Source organism: Capricornis sumatraensis, chromosome 21 (assembly GCF_032405125.1).
Source record: "Capricornis sumatraensis isolate serow.1 chromosome 21, serow.2, whole genome shotgun sequence".
NCBI lineage: Eukaryota > Metazoa > Chordata > Mammalia > Artiodactyla > Bovidae > Capricornis > Capricornis sumatraensis.
The window spans coordinates 53,163,955-53,187,243 of NC_091089.1; the positions used below are offsets into that span (position 1 = coordinate 53,163,955).

At 34.9% G+C, this 23,289-nt stretch overlaps 1 protein-coding gene and 1 non-coding gene across 2 annotated transcripts in view; both read left to right on the forward strand.

Annotated features, from left to right (window-relative positions):
- Positions 1-353: 353 nt before the first annotated feature.
- SMAD4 (SMAD family member 4) overlaps positions 354-23,289 on the forward strand; it is a 33,331-nt gene continuing 10,395 nt past the window's right edge. The window contains exons 1-9 of the mRNA XM_068993562.1: positions 354-602; positions 1,490-1,664; positions 2,090-2,119; positions 9,150-9,362; positions 12,674-12,793; positions 12,888-13,004; positions 14,447-14,500; positions 20,796-20,979; positions 21,977-22,145. Coding sequence (XP_068849663.1) covers positions 354-602; positions 1,490-1,664; positions 2,090-2,119; positions 9,150-9,362; positions 12,674-12,793; positions 12,888-13,004; positions 14,447-14,500; positions 20,796-20,979; positions 21,977-22,145 — 1,311 coding nt within the window. The remainder of the gene's footprint in view (positions 603-1,489; positions 1,665-2,089; positions 2,120-9,149; positions 9,363-12,673; positions 12,794-12,887; positions 13,005-14,446; positions 14,501-20,795; positions 20,980-21,976; positions 22,146-23,289) is intronic.
- On the forward strand, positions 2,663-2,769 carry LOC138097761 (U6 spliceosomal RNA). The gene has a single exon (XR_011146504.1). It is a non-coding gene; the product is annotated as a U6 spliceosomal RNA (small nuclear RNA).

Sequence of the window (23,289 nt, forward strand, 5' to 3'; positions counted from 1 at the left end):
ACTTGATTGAACATGCCTCTATAATAATAAGGTCTAACTTTAATATTTTGGGAATGTCAAAAACGGCAACATTTTAATTAAATCATTTAAAACTCTAAGCACCACATTTAATTATGTGCATTGAGTCTTTGACTTAACTGAAGCAATTCCATCTTTTCCTAAGTAATTGAATCTGCTTTATGAAATGTGTTCTGATATCTGTCTCTCTTTCTGTTTTTTTTAGATTATCCTGAATACTACATGTCTAACAGTTTTTCTTGCAACGTTAACTGTTGTTTTTCGCTGCTTCCAAAAGATCAAAATTGCTCCGGAAGTTGGAGACATATTTGATTTAAAAGAAATAACTTTAACAAATGGACAATATGTCTATTACGAATACACCAACAAGTAATGATGCCTGTCTGAGCATTGTACATAGTTTGATGTGCCATAGACAAGGTGGAGAGAGTGAAACATTTGCCAAAAGAGCAATTGAAAGTTTGGTTAAAAAGCTGAAGGAGAAAAAAGATGAATTGGATTCTTTAATAACAGCTATAACTACAAATGGAGCTCACCCTAGCAAGTGTGTTACCATACAGAGAACATTGGACGGAAGGCTTCAGGTTAGTCTTGTTCCAGGGTTTCTTCTGTACTTTGTAATGGCAGGTTTTTACAAATCCTTGTTTCCTCTTAAGTTACTATGGAAATTTCATGCTTGCTCCATCTCTTTAGATACTGTAGTACATCCTATAGTACAGATATTATCAATACAGGATCCTGTACTGATACAGTATATGGAAATAAATGGAAGGATGTATCTTCTTTCAATAGAGGTACAGCTTAAAAGTTTTTAAAAATGTTTTGACTAAAAAAAATGTTCAGTATAGAAAATTTGAAAAATAAAAATCAGAAGAAAACCTACACCTTTAGCCCTTTGGTATTCATCCTTGTAGCCTTTTTTTCTTTTTTGGTATTATATGTACAACTCAGCTTGCTTTCTTTCCTTTTTTTTTTTATAATTTAGAAATTTGGTATTGTATGTCTGGTACTTTTATGTGAAAAACAATCCAGAAGAATTCAACAATATTTCTAAAACTTACGGAGTTAACTTAAATTTACAAGTCTTTACCTTTTGTTTTCAGGGATCAGATTTTTCATGTAGAATTACATAATCTCGTGTGTTTGATATTTTTAAAGAAACATATAGAAAACATAATGTTAGGTTTAAAATTTTTTATTTCTAGATTTTAGGTATTGTTTCTTCATTAAACGCATACTTTTTTTGTGTATTTTTAAAACCTGAGCCTAAGCCTTGAAATCATACTTAAGTTTACTACTTTGTGACCTTGTCCAATTAAGTTATCTTGAGCTTTAGTTTTCTCTTTTAAGAAATAGGAATTTTAATACTGACTTCGTAGGATTGCAAGGATTAAATGAGAATGTATCAAGTGCCTTGTATAATGTGTGATGCGTAATTGATGCTCATTAAATGGTTATTTACTTTTCTTAGGTGGCTGGTCGGAAGGGATTTCCTCATGTGATCTATGCCCGTCTCTGGAGGTGGCCTGACCTTCACAAAAATGAACTAAAACATGTTAAATATTGTCAGTATGCATTTGACTTAAAATGTGATAGTGTCTGTGTGAATCCATATCACTATGAACGAGTTGTATCACCTGGAATTGGTAAGTAGACTTTACTTTTATGCTTAGAAGCATAAAGGGAAAAGATATCAATAGTGTTTTAATTTTTCTAAGTTAAGTTGTAAATTTGGAGATAGCCCAGGATTTCAACTAATTTTAAAAATCAGACATTTTTAATGAAATACGTGTATTTAAATTTGAATTCTGAGAAAGCTTATATTTTGACTACTAAAACTAAGTGTACATACTTGGTATTTTTCCTGTGTAGAACACTGTTATTGAAAAACAAGATGGAAAGCACTTTTGCATTGTTAGATAGCATTTATACTACTATTCTTGAATTGAAATGGTTCATGGAGATTTTGAATCTCTGGCTTAAATTTATATTCTGTAATTTTAAATATGGTGGAAATTATTTTCATTATAATGATTAATATTTTATTTTTTTTCCCCTTTAAAAATTTAAGATCTCTCAGGATTAACACTGCAGAGTAATGGTAGGTAATCCCTTTCTTTTAACTTTCTCTCTTCTTTTATCCCATGCCCTTTATTTTTTATTGACTTAGAACTAGTCTGTATGGGTGGGTGCTGGTAACATTTACAAGAAGAGTACTTACTGCTTTGAAAATGTACATTTTGCAGGGGTGGGAGGCATGCATCAGCATTTAAAACTGGATTTAGTAGGCTATTGACTCTTTGAATTTGAACTGCTATTTATGATTGCAAGTAGAATAAAAAATGTGATGGGGAACATAAAACATACACAGAAAGAGTAACTTTTGAATTGGTAAAAACTGGCTATTTTAGAAGTAAATCTCACAGAACCAGTTTCAGTAGTTATAAATAACCTGTTTGATAATTTAGAATCATGTGTAACATAGTTTAAAAACACCCAAATTCTCAATTTTCTTTATTTCAGCCGAACTTATTTTTATGATTGATAATTTTGTGAATGACTTAAAACTGTATACTATATTAATTTTTTTCAGTCTTGTTATATTTTGAGTAAATAAAACAAGGCTACTTTAAAGTATATGGTAGTGCTCGCTTCGGCAGCACATATACTAAAATTGGAACGATACAGAGAAGATTAGCATGGCCCCTGCGCAAGGATGACACGCAAATTCGTGAAGCGTTCCATATTTGTTTTTGGCCACAGCAATCAGAGCAGAGAAAGAAATAAAATGAATCCAAATTGGAAAAGAAGAAGTAAAACTCTCACTGTTTGCAGATGACATGATCCTCTACATGGAAAACCCTAAAGACTCCACCAGAAAATTACTAGAGCTCATCAATGAATATAGTAAAGTTGCAGGATATAAAATCAACACACAGAAATCCCTTGCATTCCTATACACTAATAATGAGAAAGTAGAAAAAGAAATTAAGGAAACAATTCCATTCACCATTGCAATGAAAAGAATAAAGTACTTAGGAATATATCTACCCAAAGAAACTAAAGACCTATATATAGAAAACTATAAAACACTGATGAAAGAAATCAAAGAGGACACTAATAGATGGAGAAATATACCATGTTCATGGGTCAGAAGAATCAATATAGTGAAAATGAGTATACTACCCAAAGCAATTTACAAATTCAATGCAATCCCTATCAAGCTACCAGCCATATTTTTCACAGAACTAGAACAAATAATTTCAAGATTTGTATGGAAATACAAAAAACCTCGAATTGCCAAAGCAATCTTGAGAAAGAAGAATGGAACTGGAGGAATCAACTTGCCTGACTTCAGGCTCTACTACAAAGCCACAGTCATCAAAACAGTATGGTACTGGCACAAAGACAGACATATAGATCAATGGAACAAAATAGAAAGCCCAGAGATAAATCCACACACATATGGACACCTTATCTTTGACAAAGGAGGCAAGAATATACAATGGAGTAAAGACAATCTCTTTAACAAGTGGTGCTGGGAAAACTGGTCAACCACTTGTAAAAGAATGAAACTAGATCACTTTCTAACACCGCACACAAAAATAAACTCAAAATGGATTAAAGATCTAAATGTAAGACCAGAAACTATAAAACTCCTAGAGGAGAACATAGGCAAAACACTCTCAGACATAAATCACAGCAGGATCCTCTATGATCCACCTCCCAGAATTCTGGAAATAAAAGCAAAAATAAACAAATGGGATCTAATTAAAATTAAAAGCTTCTGCACAACAAAGGAAAATATATGCAAGGTGAAAAGACAGCCTTCTGAATGGGAGAAAATAATAGCAAATGAAGCAACTGACAAACAACTAATCTCAAAAATATACAAGCAACTTATGCAGCTCAATTCCAGAAAAATAAACGACCCAATCAAAAAATGGGCCAAAGAACTAAATAGACAGCTCTCCAAAGAAGACATACGGATGGCTAACAAACACATGAAAAGATGCTCAACATCACTCATTATCAGAGAAATGCAAATCAAGACCACAATGAGGTACCACTTCACACCAGTTAGAATGGCTGCGATCCAAAAATCTGCAAGCAATAAATGCTGGAGAGGGTGTGGAGAAAAGGGAACCCTCCTACACTGTTGGTGGGAATGCAAACTAGTACAGCCACTATGGAGAACAGTGTGGAGATTCCTTAAAAAATTGCAAATAGAACTACCTTATGACCCAGCAATCCCACTGCTGGGCATACACACCGAGGAAACCAGAATTGAAAGAGACGCATGTACCCCAGTGTTCATCACAGCACTGTTTATAATAGCCAGGACATGGAAACAACCTAGGTGTCCATCAGCAGATGAATGGATAAGAAAGCTTTGGTACATGTACACAATGGAGTATTACTCAGCCGTTAAAAAGAATTCATTTGAATCAGTTCTGATGAGATGGATGAAACTGGAGCCGATTATACAGAGTGAAGTAAGCCAGAAAGAAAAACACCAATACAGTATACTAACACATATATATGGAATTTAGAAAGATAGCAATGACGACCCTGTATGCAAGACAGGAAAAAAGACACAGTGGTGTATAATGGACTTTTGGACTCAGAGGGAGAGGGAGAGGGTGGGATGATTTGGGAGAATGGCATTCTATCATGTATACTATCATGTAAGAATTGAATCGCCAGTCTATGTCTGACGCAGGATACAGCATGCTTGGGGCTGGTGCATGGGGATGACCCACAGAGATGTTATGGGGAGGGAGGTGGGAGGGGGGTTCATGTTTGGGAACACATGTAAGAATTAAAGATTTTAAAATTAAATAAAAAAATTAAAAAGAAAAAAAAATAAAGTATATGGTAATCACAGATGTTCTAGGCCTATTTTTAAAAGGAGAAAGTTTTGAGATAGGAAAATGAAACAAACAGGAGTGTGTTTTTTATTTTTCATGTAGTATTTGAGAACAGAGATCTGTTAAAACTTCAGCTCTGTTTCTTGGAACATGTTAATGAGCTAAAATTTCTGTAAGAACTAGTTACTTTGAACAGAAACTGATAAAAAGCCACTGTCACCTTAGAAGGCTTCCCTGATGGCTCAGATGGTAAAGAATCTGCCTGGAATGTGAGACCTGGGTTTGAACCCTGGGTCAGGAAGATCCTCTGGAGGAGGAAATGGCAAACCACTCCAGTGTTCTTGTCTAGAAAATGCCATGGACAGAGGAGCCTGGTGGGCTACAGTCTGGGGTTGCAAATAGTCAGACACCACTGAGCAACTAAACCAATACTATCACCTTAGAAAGGTGTGCCGTTGTTCTGAAGGGGAATTAGTGGTCCAGCAGCACTTTTGCTACAGAATCCTAGAAATGTGTCAGAAGTATCATCTGACCTTGAAATTTGGGAAGAGCATGAAAGGCTACTTGTTTTTATTCTCCACTTCTCTTCCATGTCAATAATAATAAAGGAAGACTAGTGTCTTTTGGTATTTGTTGAGGGTTAGTTGGTTTCTGAGAACAGTGGGTTAATAATGGAAGCTGTTGTGGTCTGAAAGGGTAGCTTTAAGATTAATTGGGTAAAGCCCAGCTTATTCATCACCCAGACATTGATATCATGTCACCTCTTTTTGAAAGTAAACACCCTTCTGATATTCACTATTCTCCATCTGCATTTTTGGAGAATGAAAGCTTTTAACTCAGTGGGTGTTAGTGGTGATAACTGTATTAGAATCCCCCTAGGGAGCGGTTGTGATGCGATCTAATTCTGAAGACTCATTACACTGCTTCCTTATTGCTGTTATGAGTGCTTGTCATTGATGGACTTGTGTGGGTTGATAGCCCCTTTTCAGTTGCTCTAGCCCTGTATTCAGCCTTATGGATCCCCCTAGTGGTGGCTGTCTATGAAAAAAAGGCTGGCCTCAGTGGCTTCTTTCCTCAGAAAAACGACAGGTGTTTCTCACAAGGTCCTTTCAGATTTGGACAAAGTATAAAAGGCCAGGTAGCTAAAAGTTAAGCAAATGGGATAATTCCTTCACTTTTGAGTTGGAATCTTGGTGGTAATTATTTCCAGCCTGTCTCATCTCTTTTATGAAACTTTCCATGACCACATCCACTTGTGTATTGATTTTAACAAATATTTAATGAGCATGTATTGCCTGGTACTGTGTTAGGTTCCAGGGACGATAGAATAAATAAGGTATTTTTTTTTCCACTCGAGGAAGCACATACTCTAAGGGAGGAAAGAAAAGGTAAATAAGACAGTGGCAGTACCATCAGACAGGCTGTGCCCTGCTTGCTAGTAGTGTTAAAGAGCAGAGACCTAGGACGAGCTCAGTGTCTTCAGCTCTTCTGTCCACTGTGAGTTCTCTACTCCTCATAGAGCATTTTACAATTTACATATGTGTATGACTGCTCTAAAAATATGGTTAAATCATAATAGCTAACACTTGCTAGGTACTTATTCTGTGTCAAGATGATCTACAAATATTGTGTCATCATTTTCATAATACTCCTACATGGTCGGTGGCATTATCCACATTTTATCAGATGCAAAGAAACTGGTTCCTGGAGAGGTCAGGGGACTTGCCCAAGATTAAGGCAGCTGGAAGCGGCTCACCATTTAAACGTTTAAATACCTAAGTATCATAAAAGACTGTAAGCCCTGCTAAGGCAGTAAGCTTTCTTTTGTTTATTGATGTATCCCAAGTATTAGAACAGTACCTGGAACATAGGTGCTCAATAAATATTTTTTTCAATGAATTAATTTGTTGACTGCTAGTCCATAAAGAGAAGTACTTAGTAGTTTGATGTCTGTTTCCTGGACTTTAAAAATATATACTATATGTTTTTTCAATTTTATTTTTTTGAATAGGCAATACATGGTCCATAAAATCAAAATACTATAAAAAGGTATACAGTGAAAAGAAGTGCTCCCACCCCTGTCCCCATTCCCCCCTACCTCAGGTAATCACTTTTATTAGTTTCTGGTGTTTCCTTCCAGGGTTTCTTTGCGCAAAAATACATGTATTATTTCCCTCCTTTCCTACACAGACAGCATATTGTGTGCTGTTCTGGACCTTGCTTTTTCCCTTAGAGTATATGATTGTTTGAAATGTGAGTATGATTATAGTGTACAGCAGTGTTTTTTAACCAACTTTTTTGCTCTTGGAAAAAATGTATTACAGACATCTCTCCTTGTTGATACCCAGTTTTACCTAAGAAACTTGTTTTAAATTACTTGATTAAAGAGACACGTAGACTGGTAGAAGTCCCGAACTTACACTTGGGAAGGTTTAGTCAATGTGTTAGGCAAGAAAAAGTTATGAGATAACTTTTTAAAAGCAGAGTTCAATTATTTTACAGATCTTTTTTTTTTTGGCTGCGCTGTGTGGCTTGCAGGCTCTTAGTTCCTCAACCAGGAATTGAACCTGGGCTATGGCAGTGAGAGCACCTAGTCCCAACCAGTGGACCATCAGAGAATTCCCGTTAATTCAAGTGTTATGTTCAAATGTTATGATTACACAGTGAGCCAAAATGTCAGTTGGAAAGCAGAAGCAATGAATATCAAGTTAACCAGCTGTATCTTCAAATTAGTAACTTTCTCCTTAGGTACTAGCAATACCAATATCTTTATAAAAAGATTCCAATCACTGTAAACAACAAAAGCCCTAAAGTTTCCAAAAATTAAATAGAGATATTAGAATCTTATGGAGAAAACTATAGGACTTTGTTGACAAGTGTAACTTTAAAAAAATTGAATAAATACAGTCATATCCACATGGGTTTTCCTTTGCATTTTTATAATTTGGCCAACATTAGTGATGAATGGTCAGAGCCACTGTTTTTTTTTCCTTAAACTGACATACAATGATATGTTAAGCTCCTTTTGGTTGTCTTTTTGTTTCCATATAATTTTCTAAAGAGAAACCCTTTGGAGTGGAATTTATGGGTCTTAAAAATATCAGTGTCTTCATTATGATACATGACAAAGTCCTTTTAAGAGATTATATGTCGACATATGAACAATAGATTATTCTTACCTCTTTGAAATGTTCTAATTTAATAAAAATAGCCATGTAATGAATTAATATTTATGTGTAATAGATTTTTTCAAAGATTGACATAGAGAAAGATAAGGAGCATTACATGCTGATTCTTAATGAAAAAGAGAATGGCTTTTTGTGGACTGTTGACTGCTCTAAGAACAGAACCTAGTGTTAAGAGTTCAGTAGATAGTAAAATTCTAGGGTAGTGTTAGTTCAGGTGCAGTAAAGGATTGCTTGCTAAAGATAAAAAGCAAACCCCAAAACTATTACCTAAAAGGAAGTGGGACCATTCTGGGCAGGGCCACTGATACTGTAAACGCGATTTCAATTTTCTTTTTTTCCCTCACAGTAAAGCCGACTAACTATTCCTGGTTTGTTCAAGAAAAAGTTGTTGTATCAAGTAGGGTCAGTTTACAGGGTTACATTAAGGTGTAACCATGCAGGAGAAAGATGTTGTTTATTGAGTTTTTTCACACTACGTATTTATCAAGCATCATTATTTGGATTGGGTTTCTAGAAGGAAATTTCAGTTTGACTTACCATTTGAGATTTTTCTGCTCATTCTGATTTTTTAGGGGACATTTAGTATGCTTCACTTTCAAAGAATACATTACTTAATAATGCTAGATCCTGGCATTAGATAGCCGCTCATATTTTTACACTGTGAAATTGGCAAAAAGAGGAAAAAAACTAATTAGTCGATCTCCAATTTGGTCTTCTTAGTGAGGTAAACACTTTCTCTTGCCACTTGATTTTTGCCTATGTTATATATTTAAGGTGATTATTACCTTTAGATTATTAATTGGGAAGCTCAGAAATACCTTTTCAGGACCACAGCTGGAGGTGGTTGTAATTTAGTCGCCTTCAGATTTCAAGGAGTTAATCAGATTGATCTGATGCCACTATCTCTAAATAAATAGCTTTCGCTGATAAAGTAGAATGCTTTTAAAGTAGTATGAGAAAATTCTGAGTTACACTCTAGTTGACTTTAGGTGTTCTTATGTTACTTACAAGATTTTTTTTCCTGGAAATAAAAGCTTATAAGATTTTAAAATATGTTTGTTTTTCTGTGTAGCTCCACCAAGTATGTTGGTGAAGGATGAATATGTTCATGACTTTGAGGGACAGCCATCATTATCCACTGAAGGGCATTCAATTCAAACCATCCAGCATCCACCAAGTAATCGTGCATCGACGGAGACATACAGCACCCCAGCTCTCTTAGCTCCATCTGAGTCTAATGCTACCAGCACCACCAATTTTCCCAACATTCCTGTGGCTTCCACAAGTGAGTTGTAGAGTCAGATATAGTCAGCAAAATGAATTTTCCTAACAATTGAATATTTATAGGTAGTCACTTGGAGGGGACGTCCGAGTAAGTGAATATTAAAAGTGCTGTGGTTATCTTTCATGGGTTAACAAGCATCAGATAGGTTTTTGAGTTGTCCTGGAAAAAAAAAAAAATTTGTAATTTTAAAAAGTTTAAATGTATCTTAATGTAACAGAACATAAACCATCTTATGTTGATGTATAGTCCCTTGGAATTTAAGTAATGCTTTAAATTAGTGGTCTAATTTGTACTTTATTACATGCAGAAGAAGTCTATTGAGCTTTCACATAAATTTTAGAGAAATGTTTAAGTAGAGAACAAATAGTTTTGAACCAAGATATTTATAGACATCTATATTAATGGAATTGCAAACTTTCCTCTAATCAGTGTTTTTATTTTGCTTTATCTGGCAGATTACTTTATAATCGTCATCTCAGTCTCCAGTTGTATAAGCTTATTAGAAAAAAGGACCTTGACAAATTTATTTGTAACATATGACCCTCAAGATAGATGTTAAGTGTTCTAGTCAGTTTTGAAATAAAGCTAAATTATATGTATCTTTTTTTTTTCCTAACAAGAAGTATATTTTAAAAAGATTCTTGGGATCGTATGTACACCCGTGGTGGATTCATGTCAATGTATGGCAAAACCAATACAGTATTGTAAAGTAAAATAAAGTAAAAATAAAAATTAAAAAAAAAGAAAAGATTCTTTCCAGTTTAGAGGTACTGCCTTCTCTGCTGTGTCATGGAAGCAGAGGGTTCTTAGGTTCAGCTTTTCTTGGGGCCTGGTCAAGGCAATAATGACCTTATGTTGGACAGTGGAGTGGCCTTTTTTTTTTTTAAAAAGAGGGTATAGTTGCTTTACGGTGCTGTGCCAGTTCCTGCTGTATAGCAGAGTGAGTCAGCCACACATGTGTCTGTCTTTTTTCTTGGATTTGCTTCCCATTGAAGTCACCATAGAGCACCGAGTAGAGGTCCCTGTGCTGCACAGTAGGTTCTCACTAGTTAGCAGCTTTATGCCTTGCAGTGCATGTATGTCAGTCCCGGTCTCCCAATGCATCCCCACCCTGCATCGTTCCTTTTTTATTTTTAATTAATCACAGAACAGGGTCTTGGCATTTGTATTACTGTGTTATTTGTACGTCGGTGCTAAGGAGATTGTATCTCAGCCCACAACAGCAATAAATTATTGATGCATCTGGACTGATACTTTGTATATTGATATCAAAGGAAGCATATTCTATTTATTTTAATATCAGATCAAGTTCAACATAGAAATTTGATCTTTGGAACAAATGGAGGATTTATTTCTACAGTTGAATTTCAGATAAAGTACACCAAATTTCCCCCGCTTTATTTTACCTTTTCAAATAATATCCTTTGTATTTCCTACACAAGATGACAGTCTTCATACAGACAGCATATTCCAAATAGGTTGGACCGTATAGGTTAAACACATACTTTAGAGCCTGAACCTTTAATCACTTGGTGCTTCTGTTATCTCTGTATTAACCAGTTTGGGAATATAGTTGATAAATGAGTGGGTAGGGAAGGAAAATAAAAGAAGGTACATTATAGCCACTTGAGCATAGATTAATGCCACTTACCTCTATTGATACTATCTGAGGATTGAATTGGCATGCCTTTGTTGATGATTGCTCATGCAACTTTATTTTAACCATTAATATTCCTGGGACCAAGTCCTAGTCAAGATCAGAAAAAGTGGTATGAATGAAATATGGGTAATTTTGTCTTGGTGTTTTTCGGATGTATTTTCACAATGAGTAATAATTAACTGTCAGTTTTAGAATTTGTTGCAGAATGTTTCCTTAGATCTTAAAAGATATATTGATAAAATTAGAAAAAGGAAATGACTAAAATAGAGGAATTAAAAGACTTCATGATTTGTTTAATTTCATTTTATGTTCTTGGAATTGTGTAATGAAAGTATTCAGTATAGATAACTGTAGTGGGCGTTATGTTCAGTTGGAACCTGAATATCTACAGGGATTCTTTCTAAATTAAAATAGTTCAAATTCTCCTGCATAGTGACAATTTTTGTAAGATAGCTAAGAGTATATAACATGTACGGTTGTTAAAAACAAGTGCAAATATGCAATTAACCTTCAAAGATAACCTGTAAAAATTTGAGGGGGATGAGTAAGAAGGGAGGTTGCTGAAAATATCATCTTTAAAAATAAATAGTTTAGGGAGTATTGAAATAGTCTCTTTAGCTTTTAATTATATAATCTTAGCCTTACAGAAATCTGATTTGTAGCAGGAAGAAAAGTTTTCTTTTTTCTTGATACTTTGAGCTGTTCGTTGCATATTTGGGCAATGGTGTCATTTACTCCCTTCTATCTGATTATACTCCTATATGGATGAGAAAAGATTAAGGTAATGCCAGTAACAATAATTATGGAATTTTAGTGGTTTCCAAGTGAGATGCACAGTTGACTTAATACTTGCTTGAAAAAATTTAGCCTTTTTCACACAAAAGATACAGCGTTAAAAATGTAAGCAATTTCATAGAATGGTTTTAAATAGAATAGTTCTCCTGTTTTATTACATACAGAGAGGGCAACTAATTTCTTGTAAATCCAGGAATATGATAGTGTTCCTAGAGGCAATTCTTGATATTTAAAAGTACATGAGAAAATTTCACAATAGACTGATTTTTTTTTTTTTTTGGTTTGTTTTATTTATTAAAACTCGCAGATGCTGCGTTAACCGGACAGTGGAGCTTACCTTTTTTCCTCTTAACTTTCTCACCTTACCATTACATTCCATTTAAAATACTTGTCTGCTCTGCTTTTTTATTGAACTTTAGCATCCTGCTATTGCTAGTACCATTGCTGATAATAATGAGCTTTCCAATTTTCAACATTTCCTTGAGCCTGGACTTTTGGAATCCTAACAGAAAGATGCAAAAGCTAGATGGAGTGGCTGTGGGTGAGCTAATGTACTTCTGAAGAAGTTATTAAAATAGGCTAGACCTGTACTGGGGTTTTGCTGGCATTTAGAGAATATTTATGAAGAATGGGCCAATAAAATTAGCTAGATATTAGAATAATTTTGAACTTCTTCAAGTTAAGGTTTGCCTTTATAGATGACTGCAGGGTTTTTTATTTGGTAGGCCATGGGTGACTTCACTCTTTGCTCATCTTTATAGTTGTGACTTTCAGGTATAAAATCCTTCATTTACTGTATAAAGCCATAGGATTGCATCTACAAATGTACCATATTAATGTCTTCTTGTTCCTCTAGGTCAGCCCGCCAGTATACTGGCAGGCAGCCATAGTGAAGGATTGTTGCAGATAGCTTCAGGGCCTCAGCCAGGACAGCAGCAGAATGGATTTACTGGTCAGCCAGCTACTTATCATCATAGTATGTACATGCTTTTTAAAATCTTTTAAGTAGTTGAGAAAAAATAGGCAGACTTTATAAAAGCAAATTAATCCATGTGGGCCTTAATTTTTAGACAGCACTACCACCTGGACTGGAAGTAGGACTGCACCATACACACCTAATTTGCCTCACCACCAAAACGGCCATCTTCAGCACCACCCGCCTATGCCGCCCCATCCCGGACATTACTGTAAGCTCTTGTTTTTGTTGTAAGGGCCTTTTCTTTTTTGAAGTTTGTTTTCTTTCTGTTTTTTTTAAAAAATGTTTTTACATCTTTTGTTCATCTTACAGTTAAGTTTCATTACATGATTAGTGCTTTTTAGTTTTTCATAGTTATGTTATCATACCTTTGTTTTCGAGGATTGATATTTACAAAACACTTTTATTTCTTCCTTGCCGATGTTTCATTAACACCACATTGATTGCCATTCATTTGTTTGTTTTGTATATGTTCTTAGATCTCATGTGTATCTGTATATCCATCCTAAGTGGACTGAAACTCCTTGAGAGTCACGATCTCAAGGTTTCTCCCACTGTAGAGTTCAGCATACCGTAGACATACAGATGTTGAATCTGTCATTATTCTGTGCAGGCTTGATTGGGGTACCCTACTGATAACCAACCGTAGCTTGTAGTTTCAGGCAGAATAGGAACATTGTTCATTTGGCTTAATAAAATCAAGAGTATAAATCTTTCATATATATTAAACCCTTTTCCTCCATTATAAGAGTAGTAGTACCAAAGGAAACTTGGAAAATAACACAGAGGAGTAAATAAGAAAATAAAAATTACCCAGAATTATACTACCCAGAGATATCTACTCCTAATATTTTGTCACATTTTTCTTTCCAGTCATATAGTTGGTATATGTGTTAATTTGAGGGGAGGAGGCTATCAGACTGTGAATATGTTACTGTACTTGCTTTTTTATAGTTATGTTACTATGTTTCCTTGCCTTATGAGAGTGTAACTTTTACTGGCTGCGTGGCAGCATAGTTGTTAAGGGTGCTGAGTGTGGATGCTTAACTACCTGTGTGACCATTGGCTAGTTATTTAACCTCCCTAAGCCTTAAGGGAATTAATAGTAGTGTACGTCTCAAGGGACGCTGTAAGAAGTAAATGTATTAATTCATGTGATTCATTTAACACAATGTCTTAACACATAATGATCTCTCAGTTATTGCCAGTTTGTAAATATTCTTAATTTAATAAATCATAAACACTTATTTTAAAATGGATCTAACAGTTTGGATTATAATTATATCTTACAGTATGAAATATACTGTATTATATGTTACATGTTACATGAATAATTTACTTAATTTGCATTGAAGTTTGCATATATTTAAGCTATTTGCATGTATAGTTATAAATTAATAGTTGGCATATGGTATTAAAATGTTGGCTATTAAATGTCTACAAAAGCAATTCAAGAAAAAAGTGATTCAAGAGTATTTGCATACTACAATTTTAAAATAAACCAAGTTTTTAAGTTCTTAGACATTGTATAAACTTGATCTAAACAATTCCTAAGGTATAATAGTTATATTTAAAGGTTTATTAAAATTTTTGGCACTGGAAAACTTTTAATAAATAAAAATTGGATTTTTTTTTTTACTGTCTTTTCTTTAGGGCCACCAGTTCACAATGAGCTTGCATTCCAGCCTCCTATTTCTAATCATCCTGGTAAGTGTATTTCAAAATGAATTACCTACAGTTAGTTTTTCTTTATGACAATGAGACATATGTGCACACATTTTAATATAACTGCAGAATAACTTTTTAGATAAGTACGATATTCGTTATGGCATTAGTTAATTAATAATGGATATAATCACACATAAACGGTCCATGTTTGATTTTTTTAAACTGTCTGAAAGAAATGACAAGATTCGTGTTTTTGGCTAAAATATAAAGTACCAAAATTCTGGTTTTAAGACAGACATTTGATACATAAATGTGCAGTGGAAGAAACCAAGTTTCAAAATAGAACAGCTGTAACACTGTAGCTTAAAAAGCCAGGGAGAATCTTAAGTAGATGAGGAACAGAAAAATAATTCACTGTATCTGTCTTAGGTAGGTTCAGGAATCTCTGGTTAACTGGAATTTAGAAACTATTTGCATTAAATTATGTTCAAAATAGTAGATTAAATAGCTCAATAGATTTCAACTTTGAACATAATAAAATAAAGTTTGGAAATAAAATATGAAGGCTTCTTAACAGAAACATAGGATTTTGATTTGTTTTTCTTCCTCCCTCCTATTGTATCTGTTTTTCTTTGCTTAGAAAGATGCAGATACATAATTTCAATTCATCACCTTAGTTTTTCCCCAGTTAGAAAAGTTTTGTTTAATTATGAAGAATTTCAACATATACAAAATACCAGTATAGAAAATTCTCATTCCTCAGTTTTAGCTGTTATTAACTTCTGGCCAGTCTTGTTTCTTTCATACTCTCACCTACTTTTCATACCCTTACCTGTTATTAGGGTAGAAATCCTATATAATCATTTGATACATAAATATTTCCATATTTATTTTCAGTGAAGATTTAAAAAAATATTATAGTGACCATAAGATCAAATTAAAGGGTAACTCATAGTTCCTCAAATAGATCTACATTATTTTCTTAAATAGTGTTCAGTTATCTATTTTTTTGTTGGTTCTGACTTCTAGCTGTTAAAGCATTAAGGGTAGGCTCTTTATTCTTTAATTAGTCTCATATTTCAGTTTAGGAGATTTAAAGAATTTCTATGTCAAAAGGCCAAGTTGCTTTAGTGATCACATCAGAGTATGAGAACCATTTGTAGCTCACCAGTAGTAGATGTGATACTTTCATTAACTTTTGCTGATTTTAGAGGCAAATGTTTGTTTTGATAAGGAGAAAAACATTGCTGGCGGGACAGAAGTATTTTTTAAACATGTATTTACTAGTTGAGCAAACTCCAGGAGATGGTGGAGGACAGGGGAGCTTGGCGTGCTGTAGTCCATGGGGTCACGAACAGTCAGACACGACTTGGTGACTGAACAACAGCAATGATTTAGTAGTTACATATATACATTTTTAACCATATATATTTACTGAATTATCCTTTTTAGTGGATTTCCGATCTTATTTGCACATTTTTGTGATTTTAAATGTTTGTTTTGTGAGTCAAGGGGTCTTGCCTTTCTATAAACATTTATAATTAAGAAATGTAGTAAACAGAGAAGTACGTAAAACCAGTATAGATATAGTCTAATGAATAATGTGGAAGCCAGCACCTGTGTAACCAGCACCCAGACTGAAAATTAAAACATTGCAGCACTACCAGAAATCTCCCTACCCTACCTGTTGCCTCAGTCAAAGGCTTTTTCTCCCCTCCTTTGGAGGTAACTGTTGTCTTGCTTTTTATGGATTTGTATTTCATTTACGATGAATGCATCCCTAGACAATCCAGTTTAGTAGTTTGGTTTTACCGCTTTTTGAAATTACATAAATGGAATCATTGTATCAGAATCTTACTTTGTGTTAATAAATATATTGTGAGAAGCCAGGAAAATATAGAGGCTTAAGAATGAGAATTTTGCTGGTTTCAGGCAGCATCACTGAGAATCAAGCGTGGCCCCGGCAGCTTGGAGGGTCTCCGTGTTCCTAGGGCTTGGTGATAGGCAGTCTAGGAAGGAAGGGTAATGAGGTCTCTGAACAGAACCAGCCTTGGAGGAGTGATATGGGGCCGGGAACGGTGGCATGGAGCTAGTTATTTGGGTTCAATTTTGGATTCATCAATTGCTTTGGGTTCTTGATGGATTTCCTTCATTTTTCTCATTGTAGAGCTGATGTTGAGACTTAACATCTGCTGGTGATTAGGGAATAGCATCCATTAGTTACTAGGATACACATCTGTAGTACCCTGCACTGGCATTAAAGCTTCTGTTTTATGAGTAGAATGGGAAATGACCAATTAGTATTGGTCTTTACCTTGGTGTAAAGGGTTTCAAACAGGACATCTGCTTGGTGAGTTATGTGCTTTGACTTTGATGGCTAAGTTGAAGAATATTTTTGGAAAAAGCTGATCTTTCATTTCTAATTTCTTTTGACTTATGCTCTTTTCCTTTTTTATGAAACTGAGATAATACTCATTAAATATTGATTGCAGATTAAAGTGAAGAGTTTTCCTCAGTATCTTGAGGTGGTTTTGGTCATTGATACATGGATACAGAATTCACAGTTCAGATTCAGGTTGTACTCTAGTACTCTGGAACTACCGTTTAAGAGAGTGATTTTATGTGTTCATAAAAGATTCTCACAGGACATCTCATTCAGATCTAAACAACAAAAAGTAAAATTCATAATGAGCCACTTAGGTTCTTTAACCAAATGATTAACTTTCTCTTGAATAACTTTTGTTTTAAGAAATTAAAGATAATGCCTTGGAGACTTATAATTTCTATTATAATTGAACAACATTTTTTTGATAAAGCGGTGCTTTGTAATACATTTCCCCATTACAAAAAAATACTTAGCTGAGTCTTTAATATAGTGTTAAAGAAATTCATGTTGTTAAGTCAGTCTTTCCAAACCTTTCCCCTGGTCAGTGATGAGCAGCCCATAGACTTCATGAGACCAGTTCAACCTCACTAATTTAAGGAACAAGAAACTAAAAATAGCTACGTCAGCATACACTAACAGTCTCTCTCCCTTTCAGGTGAGTTGGGACATTAAGAATGCTCTCTTGGAGCTGAGTAAATTCTGTCTTGCTATTGTTGTTAGCTTTGAGAGGCTGCAGGCTCGTCACCTGTATGGCATTTGGTTCTTGGAGCAAAAGAGCACAGAGAGATCTAGAAAGGCTTAATGCGTGTTTCCTATTACCTTCTCCTGTTTTAAAAATAAGAATGTTCCCTCTGGTTGTATAGTAGGTTTAGAGTGGACCAGAAGATGTTTTCCCGTGGTAGTTTATATCCCCACACCACCAGATTCTCTGGATTGCCTTTTAGGTTGCCTCTAGCACCCTCCCTCCTCACAGGTAACCCCTTTCCTCTTGCTTTCCTGGGCCTTAATAATCCTGTTAATTAGATGGTTGTTTTTATCCTTGGTCTGTGGTACAACTGATGTCAGTTTCATTTGATCCTCACAACTGCCAAAATGAAGCTTTATTGTATGGTGTCATTGTCGTATTGAGCTCAGTTGCTTCAGTTTTGTCCATCTCTTTGCGACCCCGTGGACCATAGCCCACCAGGCTCCTGGGATTCTACAGGCAAGAATACTGGAGTGGGTTGCCATGCCCTTCTCCAGGGGATCTTCCCAACCTAGGGATCAAACCCACGTCTCCTGCATTGGCAGGAAGGTTCTTTACCGCTGAGCCACTGGGAAATGTATGGTGTGAAATATTAAGCAAACAAAAATCCCTTTGGTGACTTGGAAATAATAAAGTAAGGTTTAAGTGTAGTTGCAGATGTTGTAATTTATGATGATGAAAGTATATTTTTCTTATTTAAACATGAAGATAATACAACTCTCTTTTTCCCCCTCAGCTGGCTCTCATGGGAAAAATACTGCTTGCTATGGCACTTTACTTGAAATAGTGTATAGTGTTCTTTAGTATGAACTAGGAAATGCGTGTTCTTGGATCTCATTTTTTTAAGTATCATTGAAAACATTCATGACTTCAGGATATTATTTGTAACAAAATTTACTCTTCGAGCTGATTATTTAAAGATCTTTTTTAAGTGCTGTTAAAGTGTTAAGTGTTTTTGCTGCCAAAACATTGGGTAATTTTTATGTTGTCTTAGACTACCTCTTTCGGAGAAGACAATGGCACCCCACTCCAGTACTGTTGCCTGGAAAATCCCGTGGACGGAGGAGCCTGGTAGGCTGCAGTCCACGGGGTCGCTGAGGGTCAGACATGACTGAGCGACTTCACTTTCACTTTTCACTTTCATGCATTGGAAAAGGAAATGACAACCCACTCCAGTGTTCTTGCCTGGAGAATCCCAGGGACGGGGGAGCCTGGTGGGCTGCCGTCTATGGGGTCGCACAGAGTCAGACAGGACTGAAGCGACTTAGCAGCAGCAGCAGCAGCAGACTACCTCTTTAGTTTTAGCTTCAACCAGTGTATCTACCTGTTAATGTTTGATGAAGCTTCTTTGTCTATAGCATAATATAATGCCTTTAATAAATAGTTTTACTTATAAAGTAAATATTTACTATATAAATATTTATAAAGTTTCACTTTATAAATATTTCAAAACTAGCTTTTTAAGAAAACACTTTAATATATTGCTAGTTTTCCTGTTGTTATAATAAAGACTGTTTGAAGGAGTGCTTGTGACTAGTCGGCTCTTCTGTTTGGCAGAACATTTGCATTACTCAGATCTTGAATCACCCAGTTTTCATATGGTCTTTTTTTATTAATACTTCATTGGGTAGTACTTTATTCCTTGACAGCATTTTGAAAAGCAATCAGATACTTATAGACTTGATAAGAACTTTGTTTTTAATACATTTTAAGTGTTTATCACATTTCATTTTAAGATCTTTTGGTAGGTTTAAAAATGCTTTTGTTTTTTGTCATTCTGACTATCTTTTCATATTGTTGAAAGTTTTATTGCTTCAAATTCTAGTTCAGCCAAAGTTCATAAATGGCACAGTAATATGCAGGTAAATAATTGGTTTATCATAGAAAACTTTAATCCTCTCGTTAGTGGCACCGGTCTTTTCCTGCCTTGTGTCAAGACTCCTTTCTACTCTCTAGACTTTTGCATTTGCTTTCATCTTGAGATTTACATTTGCAATCTCCGCATAGATACATGGTCTTTCAGGTCTGACTTCTTCAGATAGGGTGTACCCCTACTGTCTAGTTTGAAGGACCTGCCCACTCTTCTGTCCCATACCCTTTTTAATTTTCTTCATAGTGTTTGTCATTACCTGAGTTATCTTGCTAATTTATTCACTTATTTGTCTGCTGCACCTCCATGAAAATAGGACAGTAGCTACCAGTAGCTGCCTTGTTCACTGCTGTGTATGTAGTACCTACAGCAATTCCCATGTACCCCATAAATACTTGTTATTTCAAAAAGGAAAATCAAATAATTTCCATGTATGTGGGCTCTATGTAATAATTGTATTCTAACAAAAATTAGAAATAGTTGGTTAGCTATATTTACATACCAAACCAGATAGTGGCTTTCTTTCCCCCCAGTCATTTAAAATTATTTAAAATCACTTATTGTTGTTAAATGAATACACCACACACATTCTCAAAGGTAAAATTGTAGTAGTTATGAATGGACTTCACCAAAAATACAGATGGAACAAATGGCCTTTCATCCCAGAGACAGTTGAAAATTCCTGCCCTCAGAAGCTATGTAGTTGGAGTGTAATTAACTTTGACTCTCTAGCCTTGAATGTCTAACTTGGTTATGTCCTTTCTCTCATTTGCTGCTGCTGCTGCTAAGTTGCTTCAGTCGTGTCTGACTCTGTGCGACCCCATAGATGACAGCCCACCAGGCTCCCCCATCCCTGGGATTCTCTAGGCAAGAATACTGGAGTGGGCTGCCATTGGATCTATAAACATATACCATAGATTGATTTACTGAAGAACTCTTCTCTGAAATATGTATTAGGATCTGTGTGTTGTTTTTTTTTTTTTAAAGTTCAGACTACATAGAAAATATTATGTGGAGTCAGATGAAACATCATGGTAAAGATTTTATGATTCTAATTGTTTCCATTCTTTAAATTCCCTGTTGATTGGGTACTTTGAAGTAAGAACACAATTCTGGATTTTAAAAATGGTATTTTTTTTAACTTTAAGAATGCTAGGTAATAAGCTGAAAAATAGAAGACCTGCCGTGCTTACTTTGTAATGCATTGTCAGTTCTTCTGGATGCTCTCCCCTTTCCCTTAGCCTTTAAGAAAAGCTTTGTCATATGGAGTGAAAGTGAGAGCCTTGTACCTTTCTCACACGAGTGACTGTCGTCTCCCATTTGTCTCCTGTAGCTCCTGAGTATTGGTGTTCCATTGCTTACTTTGAGATGGATGTTCAAGTAGGAGAGACATTTAAGGTTCCTTCAAGCTGTCCTATTGTTACTGTCGACGGATATGTAGACCCTTCTGGAGGAGATCGCTTTTGCTTGGGTCAACTCTCCAATGTCCACAGAACAGAAGCCATTGAGAGAGCAAGGTATTGCAGTATAGTTAGTTCATTTTAAAAACTGAACTTCTATTTGAAGCTATATTTTTCAGTGTAGGTTATGTTTTTGAATATAAAGGAATAAAGATGATCTTAAACATTTAGAACTTGTAAGCATTTCATTTTAAGTGTAGATGTTTGTTATTTGATAAAACGCAGTCTCTTTTTAAAAGTTCATGAGGTTTCTATGTTTTGAATAGTAACTGGACCCTATGGAACCCAGTTTGAAAACTAGTTTTTGTTTCCTCTGATTGTATAGTATTTCTACAAATTTACCGAAAGGAAATAACATAAAATAAAGACATGTTTCTGCAAGTGTTATTTATAATGAAAGACTGATAAAAAAAGAAAAATGCTTAAGTAAATTTTAATAACCTTTGTTTTTATACAGTCATTAAAATATAAAAAATTTATATAATCAAATGTAAATACTTATGAAATATTACAGGAAAACTTACACAATTTTACATATTGTGTGATGTCAACTCTTTAAGGAAATATGTTTGTGTATAAACAGACAGTCTTGACTCTATCACTATTTGTGTGCCTTTGGCAAATTATATACTCTCCAAGCCAGTCTGTCTAGTAGAATTTTCTGTGATGAAGGAAGTGGTTTACCTGTGTTGTCCAGTATAGTAACTACTGGCCACACATAGCTATTGAGCATTTAAAATTTGGTTCATATGATTAACTGAATTGTAAAATTAATTTTAATTGAATATGAAGGTTAAATGAGAATTTATATTAAATATTTCTGACACATAATAAGCATGTGAATGCTCATCATTATTACATGTGACTAGGATACTAAAAAAAAGAAACAGAAAAATGTTAACAGTGGCTATCTATCTTTTGGCTACGGTTTATAACCAAAATATAATGTCCTTTATTTTAAAATTTTCAGTATTGGGTGTGCTGTATAGTCTGAACTAAAATTTATTTTTAAATACCTATCAAAATGAAATGTGACTCACTTTTTCTTCCTAAGGTTACACATAGGCAAAGGTGTGCAGTTGGAATGTAAAGGTGAAGGTGATGTTTGGGTCAGGTGCCTTAGTGACCACGCAGTCTTTGTACAGAGCTACTACTTAGACAGAGAAGCTGGGCGTGCACCTGGAGATGCTGTTCATAAGATCTACCCAAGTGCATATATAAAGGTTAGTTGTAATTTTACCCAAACATTTTAGATATGGAAAGCTCTATTTGTTATTTAAGGAATTGAGATGGATGTGGGAGAAATGTAAAAATGTCTTATGTATTAAAGAAATTATGTTTGTATTAGCAAATTTGTTAAATGTTTTAGAGAAATACACAAGTTCTTGGAAATACTGAGTGAAACCTCCAAATTTGTGTTCCTTTGATGTTTAAAATATGTAAAAATCAGCCTCTGAAAGTTTGTCTTAGCCAATCTTCAGGATTTTATGGAAGAAAATTCTAAAAGTAGAAGCTTTTTGACTTAACTGAGAAATGAAAAATTCTTCAAAACTATGTTTTATAAAGGTTATTTTGTTCTTTGAATGAGTTTTATTTGCTATATCATTTTGCAAATTAAACCTGAGGTATTTTTCATTAATCCATGTTCAACCCATTTCAGTTTTAATTTATAACATACACTCTTTTTGAAAGAGAAAGATAGTTGTAATTAGATAGCCTAAATATATTTCTTTAAAGAAAACAAAAACATTTACTTTTCTTTTCAATAAAGAAAACTTTCTGCATTTATTTGACTGTGCTGGGTCTTTGTTGCTGCACGCTGCTTTCTCTCACTGTGGGGAGCGGGGCTGCTCTCCAGGTGCAGTGTGCAGGCTTCTCATTGTGGCGGCTTCTCTCTTTGCGGGGCGCAGGCCCTAGCCGGGTGGGCCTCAGTAGGTCCGGCTCCTGGGCTCTGAGCACAGATTCAGTAGCTGTGGCACACAGGCTTTGTTGTCCCTTGGCATGTGGGATCTTCCTGGACCAGGGATCCAACCAGTGTTCCCAGCATTACATGGTGGATTCTTAACCCCTGGACCACTAGGGAAGTCCTATATTTCTAACTTAGATTTTTCACATTTTTTTAAAGTCCTAAGTGTCTTTCAGGTTAGTTTAAAAGCAGTTGTAGTTAGTGGATTTAACTCTCATTACTTAGTTCTTAGGAAATTGCTTAGCACACAAGTAGAATTATCTTTATTCGCATTTTCTAATTTTTCCACAAGGAATTTTAGTTATTTGTGCTTTGTTATTATTTTTGAGTGGTGCTGGATTTCCTCATATACTTTATAATCTATTTAGTATTTGTTGGCAAGTTTGTCTCAAGAGGTTTTG